Source organism: Oncorhynchus tshawytscha, linkage group LG08 (assembly GCF_018296145.1).
Source record: "Oncorhynchus tshawytscha isolate Ot180627B linkage group LG08, Otsh_v2.0, whole genome shotgun sequence".
In the NCBI taxonomy this organism is placed as follows: Eukaryota; Metazoa; Chordata; class Actinopteri; order Salmoniformes; family Salmonidae; genus Oncorhynchus; species Oncorhynchus tshawytscha.
Window position 1 is genome coordinate 25,830,100 of NC_056436.1, and position 14,431 is coordinate 25,844,530.

The 14,431-nt window shown below is 42.7% G+C and overlaps 1 protein-coding gene across 3 annotated transcripts; it reads left to right on the top strand.

Annotated features, from left to right (window-relative positions):
- The first annotated feature begins 401 nt into the window (after window positions 1-401).
- On the top strand, window positions 402-8,622 carry LOC112246810 (zinc finger FYVE domain-containing protein 21-like). 3 transcript variants are annotated; one of them, XM_024415355.2, is made up of 8 exons: window positions 406-597; window positions 3,982-4,032; window positions 5,353-5,521; window positions 5,988-6,063; window positions 6,257-6,348; window positions 6,706-6,759; window positions 7,932-8,062; window positions 8,218-8,622. In XM_024415355.2, exons 1-8 carry the CDS (start codon window positions 472-474, stop codon window positions 8,251-8,253), a joined length of 735 nt encoding a protein of 244 aa, XP_024271123.1. In that variant the 5' UTR covers window positions 406-471; the 3' UTR covers window positions 8,254-8,622. The 3 variants fall into 3 exon arrangements, with proteins under 3 accessions (XP_024271124.1, XP_024271123.1, XP_024271125.1); XM_024415356.2 differs by lacking the exon at window positions 3,982-4,032 and having other exon boundaries at window positions 402-597; XM_024415357.2 differs by lacking the exon at window positions 6,706-6,759 and having other exon boundaries at window positions 410-597.
- The last annotated feature ends 5,809 nt before the right edge of the window (window positions 8,623-14,431 follow it).

Genomic DNA, 14,431 nt, shown 5'->3' on the forward strand with positions numbered 1-14,431 from the left:
GATAACCATTGCTATAAATGCTAAAAAAATCCAATTTTACTGAAACTTATAACACTTTTTGGCCTATCCTTCTGTACGGGTATATCTCTGCTACTCTCACCACTCCTACCCCTTAACCCTTCTACCTTCTTCACTGCCTCAGCATATGACAACTTCAGCACTACTCTAACCCTGGAAAACTCAACTTGCCTCTCTCGCACGGCTGAACTAATAGTATGTAGTATATACTATACAGTATGTTAGTATGGGTATTCGAACACAGCTCTAGTTTGTGTAGATGTTTTTCCTAAAATGTCATGAAAAAATGTGGGTGGGATCAGAAAACCAAAACAACATTGCTTTTCGTTTGCTGCGGTTCATCACATGACATCAGTGATTATACTCCACGCATTTATATTGGACAACGGCTCTGTCCATCAAATACGACATGAATGTTGTTCAGTATGAGCTAAAAAAGGAGGTTCTGGAAAAATGTCTACAGTGCCTGATGGCAAGAAATTGGTCCGAAGCCCAAGTGGACTTCGAATGGTCCCGGAGAATGGAGCGTTTAACAGCCCTTTTTCGTTAGATGAACCCCAGTGGGTCCCGGACAAAGAGGTAAGAGAGGAAATTAGAATAGGGCAACGCCGCTCGGACTTGATACTGTCTGTACGGGACAGTAGCCAGCTAACGTTACTTATCCCACGATTGAATGCCAAAAGGCGTATGAATATTAGTATTAAAAAAATATACGTGTGCTTTTTTTTTTTAAACATTGTTTTATAACTGCCTAGCTACTTCATTTGGTATGTGTTGGTTGTAACAATGTTCAGCAGTTTGCTAGCTGTAAATGTGATTCCCTAAAAACACGCCTCTTCCTTCGATACAACTACGTCGCGAAGTGACTTTTCCTAGGAAAGTTAGCTAGGTTAGGAGAGCATTTTCACTAACCCTTTTCCTAAAGTACTAGGTTAATTCTCCTAACCTGTTACGAAAAAAATACATTCGGGTCGTAGTTGTATCGAAGTGACCTGTTCAGCTATAAATGCCAAAGCTGCCTGTAGTGTTCTAGCTAGTAACGTTAAGTTAGTTAGACAACATGGAGCCGTCAATACAGTAACTAGTTAGTTAACTACGCTGTCAAGTAGCTAACGTTAGCTGCTTTACATTAGGTGCCACCAAAATACAGAACCAAAGTTGCCTCAGCCAGTCATTGCTGTTAGAAGTAGTTTTTTTCTCTCCGTCTCTTCGAGATGTTCACATGCATCATGATCTAGCCTGGGCAGCCACCATTGGGCTCGATGTGCACAACCGGATGAAACACTTGTGCCCACCGGCATCCGGTTCATACGTAAAACATTTTTCATTCAGGCTCCAAAGGCTTCGATTTCCTCCTTAACTAGATTTAATGAAGAGAAGGCAAAAAAAAACGTGGAAAATATGCACACTTTATTGACGTTCACCCATGACTGTGTGGCTATGTACATCTCCTACTCAATCATCAAGTTTGCAGATGACACAACAGTGGTAGGCCTGATTACTGATGAGACTGCCAACAAGGAGGAGGTGGGGGCCCTGGCGGAGTGGTGTCAGGAAAATAACCTCTCCCTCAATGTAAACAAAACGAAGGAGCTGATCGTGGACTTCAGGAGACAGCAGAGGGAGCACCCCCCATCCACATCGAAGGGGCTGTAGGGGAAAAGTTCCTTGGCGCGCACATCACTGACCATGTGAAATGGTCCATCCACACCGCCAACAGCACCTCTTGAACTTCAGGAGGCTGAAGAAATTTGGCTTGGCCCCTAAGACCCTCTATGGATGCACCATTGAGAGCATTCTGTCGGGCTGTATCACCGCCTGGTACGGCAACTGCACCATCCGCAACCACAGGGGTGGTGCAGTCAGCCCATCACATCACCGGAGGCTGACTGCCTGTCCTTCAGGACATCTACAGCACCCGGTGTCACAGGAAGGCCAAGAATATCATCAAGGACCTCCCCCACCTGAGCCATACTGTTTTACCCACTTCATATATATATATATATTGTATTCTTGTCAAGGCTCATCCTATATAACTACTGCTTTTCTATATAGTATTCAAATGTTTCTATTCATATAATATCAATAATGTTTATACACGTGATATACTCTGAACAAAAAATATAAACGCAATACGTGAAGTGTGGGTTTCATGAGCTGAAATAAAAGATCCCAGAAATGTTCCAAATGCACAAAAAGCCTATTTCTCTGAAATGTTGTGCACAAATTTGTTTACCACTCTGTTAGTGAGCATTTCCAAGATAATCCATCCACCTGACATGTGTGGCATATCATGAAGTGGATATTACACAGGTGCAGCTTGTGCTGGGGACAATAACATGCCACTGAAATGTGCAGTTTTTTCACACAACACAATACCACATATGTCTCATGTTTTGGAAGAGCATGCAATTGGCATGCTGGCATGTCCAACATCTCTGTTTCAGATCATTACATTTTCATTTCTCTACCATAAGCTGCCTCCAATGTAACTTTAGAGAATTTGTCAGTACTTCCAACTGGCCTCACCACCACAGACCATGTGTAAGCAGGCCAGCCCAGGACCTCCACAGACCACAATCAACAGCCTGATCAACTCTATGTGAAGGAGATGTTGTGCTGCATTAGGCAAATAGTAGTCACACTAGATACTGACTGGTTTTCTGATCCACACCTCTACCTTTCTTTTTTAAGGTATCTGTGACCAACAGATGCATATCTATATTCTGAGTCATGAAATCCATAGATTTTCCTTTATATGAACTGTGTTTAATTCAGTAAAATCTTTAAAATGGTTGCATTTTATATTTTTGTTCAGTATACATATTTCCTTTTTAATATTTGGGATTTGCATGTATTGTTAGGGATTACTGCACTTTTGGATCTAGCAGCATAAGCATTTCGTAACACTTGCGAAATATGTGTGCGTGACCAATACATTTTTGGGGGGGGATTTGATTATCCACCACCATGCTAGTGTCTAATGTGTACGAATGCTACTTCTTGATGTTGCACCCTGCATTCAGCCAGGGGTAAACAACAGACTGATGGCACCTTAATTGGGGAGGAAGGGCTCATGGTAAGGGCTGGAGTGGATTTAATGAAATGCTCCACTCCAGCCATTTATTATGAGCTGTCCTCCCCCAAGCAGCCTCCACTGGTCTGATGCAACTTGACTTGCCTAGTTAATGCAACATCAGAAAGTATCATTCCTATAATTCTAGTTACTAATTAGCCACTCTGGTATGGTGGTGGAAAATGTGTTTCATAAAGAAAGTACACTAATTTTTTTTTAAATCAAGTTGAGGTAATCGAAGCCTTTGCTGCCTTAATAATGGAGAATGTTTTATGTACAAACCGGTCGCTGGGGGACAGGCTGTGCACATCAAGCCCAGACGATATTCGAGATCCATAAAGACCACGAGCGGCTACCCAGGCTAATCATGATTATGACATGGGTCCACTTTGGAAAACACTTGAGTGGGGGATGGCCATGAGTCATAGCTGTGTGTGAACCTTACAGTAAACCTGTCCAGCAACTTGTCACACCACTGCCTCTTCACCCATGTATTTGAATGGTACACTGATCTTTAAGGTGCTGTGACATGTGGTGGCATTAAAACATTCAGTGTTAGGCTAACTTTTACTTGGGTCTCTCTTTATGTAGCATCTCTCTTGTTGTGCTGTGTGTTTTCCTATATTTTATATTTAATCCCAGCCCCTGTCCCTGCAAGTGGTCTTTTGCCTTCTGGTAGGCAGTCATTGTAAATAAGAACTTGTTCTTAACTGACTTGCCTAGTTAAACAAATAAAGTCTGTGGGTATGTTACTGTAAGCCTTAGGTTTGTGATCATCTTAGTGTAAAGGAGAGGTCTTTTGGTAATCCATTTTAAACTGTGAATCAAATTGTTGTGTCCATGTTTGAAATTGAGTGAACCAAAAGTATGTCCTTTTCCTCTTTCAGTGCCCAAGCTGTATGCAGTGTGACAAAAAATATGACTTCCTTACAAGAAAGGTTTGATTTACTATGATCCCATAATATACATAAGTATGTGGACACTCCTTCAAATTAGTGTATTTGGCTAGTTCAGGCATACCTGTTGCTGGCAGGTGTATAAAATTGAGCACACAGCCATGCAATCTCCATAGACAAACATTGGCAGTAGAAGGGCCTTACTGAATAGCTCAGTGACTTTCAAAGTGGCACGGTTCATAAGATTGCCACCTTTCCAACAAGTCAGTTTGTGAAATTTCTGGCCTGCTAGAGCTGCCCCGTTCAACTGTAAGTGCTGTTATTGTGAAGTGGAACATCTAGGAGCAACAACTGCTCAGCCGTGAACTGGTAGGCCACATAAGCTCACAGAACGGGACCATCGAGAGCTGAAGTGCTTAGCGCATAAAAATAGTCTGTCCTAGGTTGCAACACTCACTACGGAGTTCCAAACTGCCTCTTGAAGCAACGTTAGCACAATAACTGTTCATCGGGAGCTTCATGAAATGTGTTTGCCAAGCAGCCGTACACAAGCCTAAGGTCACAATACCAAGCGGCGGCTGGAATGGTGTAAAGCTCGCCGCCACTGGAGTCTGGAGCAGTGGAAAGCGTTCTCTGGAGTGACGAAGTCCAAAGAACAAATATGGGTTTGGTGGATGCCAGGAGAATGCTACCTGCCCGACTGCATAGTGCCAACTAAAGTTTGGTGGAGGAGGAATAGTGCTCTAGGGCTGTTTTTCGTAGTTCGGTCTAGGCCTCTTAGTTCCATTGAAGGGAAATCTTAATGCACAGCATACAGTGACATTCTAGACAATTCTGTGCTTCCAATTGTGGCAACAGTTTGGGAAAGGGCCTTTCCTGTTCCAGCATGACAATTCCCTTGTGCACAAAGTGAGGTCCATACAGAAATTGTTTTCTAAGATCGGTGTGGAAGAACTTGACTGGCCTGCACAGAGCCCTGGCCTCAACTCCATCCAACACCTTTGGGATTAAGTTGAACACTGTGAGCCAGGCCTAATCGCCCAACATCAGTGCCCCACCTCATTAATGCCGTTGTGGCTGAATGATGTGGGGTCTTGCTTCCAATCTTCCAACATCTAGTTGAAAGTCTTCACAGAAGAATGGAGGCTGTTATAGAAGGAATGGGGGGACCAACTCTATATTAATGCTCATAATTTTGAAATGAGATGTTTGACAAGCAGGTGTCCACATACTTTTGGTCATGTATTGTATCAGATAACTATTTAAATTTTTAACCTGACTTTGAGCCAAAATGTTACCTTTGCCAATAGGATACATAGTTATGACCTTTGCTTCCCTTCCTCTTGTTCTGTTGATGTTTAGCACCACTGTCGGCGGTGTGGCCGGTGTTTCTGTGATAAGTGCTGCAGTAAGAAGGTGGCTCTGCCCAGGATGTGCTTCGTCGACCCAGTCCGGCAGTGTGGTGAGTGCAGCCTGGTCTCCCAGAAGGAAATGGAGTTCTACGACAAACAGCTCAAAGTGCTTATGGGAGGTGAGTTCAAAGGAATGAATCATATATATCTATCCTGCCCCGCTCTACGCCCTCCTGGCTAGTGGAGAGTGTTGGTGCAGACCAGTGTGGTTATAAATAGGCCCCTTCCACTCAGCCAGGCCCATAATTAAAAATCCATTTGCAGCATGGTGAGCTCCAGGGCAAGGACCTGCTGCAGTGGCAGGGACCTGGAGAGAAAGCCTTGTAGCATTTTGGACTAATGGGGTCATGTTAGCCAGATAGCATGGTCAAACAATGCTGTATCATTTGTCTGTCCATGAGAGATTATACTATGTAAACAACCACATTAAGATAGATTTTTAGTTCTGGGTTAACCAAGATTAACCTTTAGTACAACACCAGTGGACTGGGTGGTATCTACAGTTGGATGAATTTATAGAGGGATTTTTGATTGGTATACTTTTTTAATTTGACTCACCGGTAACGACTTCTCTGTCATACTCAGGTGGTTCTTTTATTGTCACTTTGGGCACCTCAAAGACGTCTGAGACCATGATGTGTCGTCTGTCCAACAACCACAGGTATCGTGAGTGTTTTACATTTTACACAAAGGGAAAGTATCTAGAATGGAGTTATTTAGGTTAATGCTGGAAGTACATATACTGTATCTGTGCTTTGATAGAACCACTTTAAGAAAATGTACATTTTCCAGTTGAACGACTTTCAATACATCACTCTCACCTCTCTTGGTCTCTTATCTCCCTCTCCACTCAGGTATCTTTTCTTTGATGGGGAGAGCCATTTTGAGGTGGAACTGTCTCGGATCTCCAGTATGCAGGTGTTGACGGAGGAGTCCACTCCTGAAGGTAAAGCTCTGGATCAGATGTTCTCTGGCTGGATTGCTCTCAGTACAGAGGGCAGTATGACCGTACAGCAGCGATACTGTGCAGCTCGTTGAACACTTATTTAAGAGACATGGATTCCTGTGGGTGGAGGAACTAGCTCCATCTCCTCTTTATGACCGGAAGTATAAACATAAATCCACAGTAAAATTCTGTTGACTGTCTTTTCATTGTATTGATTTGAAAACCCTTAACTGATCTAACAGCATGGTAAGTATACTGAGGTGGTGGTTGTGCCTGACTGTTTCCTCGCTGCTTTAATATTAAAACACTCTCTCCCTCTCTCCCTGGGCGGCCTGGCCTTTCTCCTTATGACTTTAGAGAATGACATTCACACTTACACAAGTCTGCTGGACAGTCAGTATATCTCTGAAGGTTAGCACTGTTATACTCCCTCGTCCCCCTCTCCCTTATTCCTCCCCATCTTAAATTCACCTGCCTCCAGAGTTTGTGGCCCTGCTTTTGATAAGGATGCCTTTGTTTTCATTGTACATGCATTTTATATCAGTGGTAGAACAAAGGCAACGTCCTTAAAATCCGTGTCCCATGCATGCTTCCATGGGGGGGGTTGTGTGTAACTAAACACCCAGAGTGAGTCTCATTGCCCCTCTAACTGTGACCAGGCTGGTGTTCATTAGGCAACACCATATCAAAACACTTGATTTGACCGTTGCCATGTGGCACCTTCCTGTTTCTCTCTGTTTGGGCTGTTTTCTTCCGCTTTGTGCCTACTGAACACAACCCAGTTCACAGCTCAAGACATCCAAACATCCAAACATATTCCCTCATTCCTATCAACTTCTTCTGTGAACGTCTGATATGTTGTTTATTTTTTCAAGTCTATAGATTTCTTAGTGATTTATAGCACATGCCAGTCGTTAACAAAGAAGCACTTGCATGTTTTCTTTAATCAATGTTTGTTATTGTGTCCTTTTGAGATATGTTGTAAGGTTACTTTTTTTTTTCTTCTCACCAAGGTCATTAGTTTGAACACCAGCCAGGTAGCAGTTTTGGTTTACAAAGTCTGAGCTGAAGCTTTTAGAGTACATCCCAAGATAGTGAGTGTTGTTACTGTACCTTAACAACCTGGTCTTATAGCATTTTGTATTATTCTGTACGAAAATCCGAGACGCTCCATTTAGTATTATATGTTGTGTTTTGTATGGTAAATATTTGTGGATGTCCATCACCCATTTCATATGATATGTTACGAATTATAATTTGTATTATATTTTACAAATTTGCAAAATGTGGAATATGTTACGAATTCTAGCTAGGTGGCGAATGTTAGCTAGGGGTTGGGGTTAAGTTCAGGAGATAGGTTAAAGGGTTAGCCAACATGCTAAAAAGTAGTCAGTAGTTGCTAAAATGCTAAAGTTGTACGTGATGAGATTTGGGTTGGTAGATGTTTGTGTTATATGCTCACCCACCCCGACCAACCACCCTAAGTAACCATCTGTCTTATGTAACCATACATAACATATTTACATTTACTATGTTACTTATGGTCTGAGACCAGGCTGTGCTTAACTGTGTGTTGTGTCCAGGGGGAAACTCCAGGGCCAGTGGCATGTTGCTCCACTACAAACCCACTGGCTCTCAGGACCCTCAGCAGTTACGCATGGAGGCAGCAGACGACAAGAAGACTGCCTCCTCATGGCTGGCTGCCATGCACAAGGTACACCACATTAACAGGCTGGCTTGTGTTTTAAAAGGAAGAATATTTTTGATACTACTGGAATTTATATTGTGATATCCAAGCTTCAGACCTGCCATTACGTACTGTGTATGTGATTGAATAGTTCTGCCCTTACTATGTCTATTCTCTGACAGGCTGCCAAACTGCTGTATGAAGCTCGGGACCGGTGACTCATTGCTAAGATGCCCAGAGCCTGAGAGTGATGGCACAGACCAAGTGTTTTTCTTTCCTTACCCTTCCGTCTCACATTCTCTAAATGCTGACAGTGCATTTAAGTAACAATCCATTGAACTATTTGGCCAACCACCATCTAATGCTGCTATTCTTAATGTTATCATAGACATAAGCCATTTGGCATAACCATTTCCCTTCACGTAACGCTTTTAAGGTCATTTTTTTAATGTGATCTGTGTCATAGTTCAAGTTAAGTTTCTTTGTTCATGCGGTCTATACTCTACTTTCAGTGCTGGCAGATTTGGATCCTTACCCCTTCCTTAGGGATCCACAGATTAGTCACCGATTCTAGTGGTATATACACACACACACACACACACGTATGTGGACACCCCTTCAAATAAGTGGATTCGGCTATTACGTCCACACCCATTGCTGACAGGTGTATAAAATCGAGCGCACAGCCATACAATCGCCATAGGCAAACATTGGCAGTAGAATGGCCTTACTAAAGCCCAGTGACTTTCAACGTGGCACTGTCATAGGATTGCCAGCTTTCCAACAAGTCAGTTCGTCAAATTTCTGCCCAGCTAGAGCGGCCCCAGTCAACTGTAAGTGCTGTTGTGAAACGTCTAGGAGCAACAGCGGCTCAGCCACAAAGTGGTAGGCCACACAAGCTCACAGAACTGGACTGATGAGTGCTGAAGCGCATAAAAATCATCTGTCCTCTGTTGCAACATTCACTATCGAGTTCCAAACTGCCTCTGGAAGCAACGTCAGCACAACAACTGTTCGTCGGAAGCTTCATGAAATGGTTGTCCGAACAGATCACCATGCGCAATGCCAAGCGTTGGCTGGAGTGGTGTAAAGCTTGCTACCATTTAACTCTGGAGCAGTGGAAAGCGTTGTCTGGAATGATGAATCGCGCTTCACCATCTGGCAGTCCGTTTGGCAAATGCCAGGAGAACTCTACCTTCCCCAATGCATAGTGCCAACTGTGAAGTTTGGTTGAGGAGGAATAATGGTCTGGGGCTGTTTTTCATGGTTCTGGCTAGGCCCCTTAGTTCCAGTGAAGGGAAATCTTAACACGACAGCATACAAGGACATTCTAGACTATTCTGTGCTTCCGACTTTGTGGCAACAGTTTGGAGAAGGCCCTTTCCTGTTTCAGCATGACAATGCCCTCATGCACAAAGCGAGGTCCATAAAGAAATGGTTTGTTGAGATCGGTGTGGAAGAACTTGACTGACCTGCGGAGAGCCCTGACCTCAACCCCATCGAACACCTTTGGGATGAATTGGAACGCCAACTGCGAGCCAGGCCAAATCGCCAAACATCAGTGCCTGACATCGCTAATGCTTGTGGCTAAATGGAAGTGAGTTCCCCCAGCAATGTTCCAACATCTAGTTGAAAGCCTTCCCAGAAGAGTAGAGGCTGTTATAGAAGCAAAGGGGGGACCAACTCCATATTAATGCCTGATTTTGGAATGAGATGTTCGACGAGCAGGTTTCCACGTGTGTGTGTGTGTGTGTGTGTGTGTGTGTGTACACACAGTTTATTAAATTCTTTAAATGTAGTCCCATAGAATTTTTGTATAAACTATTTTGTTAAATATTCCTATTTTAACACAATGCGGTGTATGTACTTTTTACAGCTATAATATTTAGTATAGTTTTTGTAGCAATTGTATAACAAAAAGTTTATTCCTACACTACAAGATGACTTAAACATTTTGTTTTCATGTTGGGTTGCTTTACTTTTTATAAATGAATTGCACAGCCACAACACCAACAATCTAACCCTTAACCTAAGGGTACAATATGCTGTTTAATGTAACACTTTTACTCTTCTGTTTTGTTGGCTTATATCCAACGTATTATGCTTCACATACCAAATAAAATACTTAAAGACAGGTTTTCATTTTTGACCAAATATTATTTGTATTATCAAACCAGAGAATTGTGGACATTTAGCCAGAATCTAGAAGGTTGCTGATATTCCTTTTTATCATTATTTTTTTTATCAGGACTGCTCCCAAGTAGGCTGCACTCTAATCAATTGTATTAATATGGTAACAGGCATGTTGACATGGTGTTTGCGATGCAATGTGTCAAGAAAAATGCATACTATGGCTATTCACTTTGAGGACCTTTAATAGTCCTTGCTTAGTTCACAAGAATGTTGTCTAATGCCCGATGTCCACCAAATGCATATGCGTATTGTTTTTCCGGAAGTCTTGCCCGCATTTACTGTACTTAACACACATGTACTTTGCTTTTCACAGACTCCAACTAGCTAGCTTTTATCTAGTTGTACTTCCGTTTGTACAACCGCACTGTAAAGCCACGAACGAGTTGAAAATATTAAACGCATGCGGTACACAGAACTCACCGCAGCCTAGTGTGGTACCCCCCAACGTAGCATTGGGGACTGCTCCGTTGACAATGAATCACTTCTGCCGGAACTCAGTAATGCATCTTATGCCTCATGTCCACTATCTGAATTCACTCAATTTTGTATATATCCTTGCCCTACGGTTCAGGCTTATTTTAATGCCCCGATGCTGGACATACAAACTGTTTCTGCATGATGCATCAGTATTTGTGATGGCCAGACTCAATTATTTCTGTTATCTACATTCAGTATTCACTCAGGTTGAAATTGGTAGTTTTGCACTAGATGGCATTGTCAAATTGACACATTTAGCAGCTATGGTAAGTACCACTGCTCTTTGTGGTCTCCCTTTTTACCATCACTGTCCTAATAGTAATCCTATTACAATATCTAATAATATGTGTCAAATGTCCATTACTTTAACTTATTAAATTGTAACTCTATTCTCATAAATTGTATTTACAAGTCATGACAATTATTGTTGCATTATTAAATGAAAGGTCAATAATAATTTTAACCCTAGGATGCATAGGCTGGGTCAAAATGACCCCCTACTGTAATATCTGTTTTATTTATATGGAATATTATACATATTTGTGAGACATTATTTTGAGTGTTTTTGACCTTTTTCAATAATTATTTTGTTTGAAATGTTTTTAGTCTCAATGGTTTGATACACATTTCAATCAAATTTATTGGTCACACATGGTTAGCAGATGTAATGCGAGTGTAGTGAAATACTACACTCGCACAAATGATAACATAAATTCATAACGGCTATTAAAAATAATAGCATTTTTCTTACAATCAATATTACAGAGTTTCACATTAAACCTTTGTGTGAACAACAAAATAAATCCACCTTAAGCATCTTTTATAATATTTAAAAACATTTTTGAAAATCCAAAGTTCATCATCAATATAAATGACAACGCTAACAATTGAGTTTGCCAAAACGCACCTAAAGGACTCTCACGACCATGAGAAACAAGATTCTCTGGTCTGATGAGACCAAAATTGAACTCCTTGGTCTGAATGCCAAGTGTCAGGTCCGTAGGAAAGCTGCTCATCCACTGTGACACAGTCGCTGGGGATGAACCTTTCTCTACAGTTTGCAAGGAAAAGGTCCCACAAATACCAGAAGGCTGCCAGGTGGTCTGCTGCCTTTCTGAACACTGGTCCTCTTGTCATCAAGCCTCAGGTAGCGATGGATATCTTCCGACCGACATGGTGTCCTTATATATTGGATGGACTGTAAGATGGCGCCGGCGAGGATGGCTGCCATTTCATGGGCTCTTAACCAACCATGCTATTTAGTTGTTTTAATTTTTTAAAATGTTGTACATAATGTTGCTGCTACCGTCTCTTATCACCGAAAAGAGCTGGAAATCATAACAGCGATTTACTCACCTTGAACTGGATGAAGAATTTCTCTTTAATGAGTCGAAAGAGGGGGATTTACTCCAGACACCTGAACAGGCCCTCATCCCTGTCATTTGCAGGAGAAAAAGACGCAAGGGGTATTGCGGAAAGAGATCGGGGTGCCTTTGTGAGGATCCGCCGATGACTGGCTAATCTGCCCTTGCCATCCATACTACTGGCCAATGTACAATCGCTGGATAATAAATTGGACGAACTAAAAGCACGTATATCCTTCCAACGGGACATAAATTGTAATATCTTATGTTGCACTGAGTCGTGGCTGAACGACGGCATGAATAACACAGCTGGCGGGTTATACACTGTATCACCAGGATGGAACAGCAGCCTCTGGTAAGACAAGGGGTGGCGGTCTATGTATATTTGTAAATAACAGCTAGTGAACGATATCTTAGGAAGTCTCAAGGTTTTGCTCGTCAGAGTGTGGTCTACAGCTTATCATGAGATACTCTAGAGAGTTTTCATCTGTATTTTTCATAGCTGTCTACATATCACCACAGACCGATGCTGGCACTACGACTGCATTCAATGAGCTGTATACCACCATAAGCAAATGGGAAAACGCTCATTCAGAGATGGCTCTCCCAGTGGCCGGGAATTTAATGCAGGGAAACTTATCTGTTTTACAGAATTTCTATCAGTATGTTAAATGTGCAACCAGAGGGATAAAAAACTCGGGACCACCTTTACTCCACACACATATGCATACAAAGCTCTCCCTTCCCCCTCATTTGGCAAATCTGACCCTCATTTTATCCTTCTGATTCCTGCTTACAAGCAAAAATTTAAGCCGGAAGCACCAGTGACTCGGTCAATAACAAAGTGGTAAGATGAAGCAGATGCTAAGCTACAGGACTGTTTTGCTAGCACAGACTGGAATATGTTCCGCGATTCTTGCGATGGCATTGAGTACACCACATCAGTCACTGGCTTCATCAATAAGTGCTTTGATTTTCTTTGAACATCCGCACTGAGCTAAAGGGTAGAGCTGCCGCTTTCAAGGAGTGGGACTCTAACCCGGAAGCTTATAAGAAATCCCGCTATGCCCTCCAACGAACCATCAAAGAGGCAAAGCGTCAATATAGAACTAAGATCAAATCGTACAACACCGGCGCTGACGCTCGTCGGATGTGGCAGGGCTTGCAAACTATTATAGACTGCAAAGGGAAGCACAGCCGAGAGCTGCCCACTGACATGATCCTACCAGACAAGCTAAATTACTTCTATGCTCGCTTCGAGGCAAGTAACACTGAAACATGCATGAGAGCACCAGCTGTTCCGGGTGACTGTGTATTCACGCTCTCCGCAGCTGATGCGAGTAAGACCTTTTAAACAGGCCAACATTCACAAGGCCACAGGGCCAGACGGATTACCAGGAAGTGTACTCTCTGAGCTTGTGCTGACCAACTGGCAAGTGTCTTCACTGACATTTTCAAACTCTCCCTGTCCGAGTCTGTAATACCATCATGTTTCAAGCAGACCACCATTGTCCCTGTGATCAAGAACACTAAGGTAACCTGCCTAAATGACTACTGACCCGTAGCACTCATGTCTGTAGCCATGACAACCCTGATGTCCTTGCCATGTCTAAATCCTGGCTTAGGAAGGCCACCAAAAACTCAGAGATTTCCATACCCAACTATAACATTTTCCGTCAAAGGGGGCGGAGTTGCAGTCTACTGCAGAGAATGACATTACTTTGCAAGCTTACTTTCCAGGTCCATACCCAAACAGTTCGAACTACTAATTTTAAAAATGACTCTCTCCAGAAATAAGTCTCTCACTGTTGCCGCCTGCTACCGACCCCCCTCAGCTCCCAGCTGTGCCCTGGACACCATTTGCGAATTGATCGCCCCCCATATAGCTTCTGAGTTTGTTCTGTTAGGTGACCTAAACTGGGATATGCTTAACACCCCGGCAGTCCTACAATCTAAGCTAGATGCCCTCAATCTCACACAAATCATCAAGGAACCCACCAGGTACAACCCTAAATCTGTAAACAAGGGCACCTTCATAGATGTTATCCTGACCAACTGGCCCTCCAAATACACCTCCACTGTCTTCAATCAGGATCACAACGATCACTGCCTCATTGCCTGTATCCGCTACGGGCCTGCAGTCAAACGACCACCCTTCATCACTGTCAAATGCTCCCTAAAACACTTCTGCGAGCAGGCCTTTCTAATCGACCTGGCCCGGGTATCCTGGAAGGATATTGACCTCATCCCGTCAGTTGAGGATGCCTGGTCATTCTTTAAAAGTAACTTCCTCACCATCTTAGATAAGCATGCTCCTTTCAAAAAATGCAGAACTAAGAACAGATATAGCCCTTGGTTCACT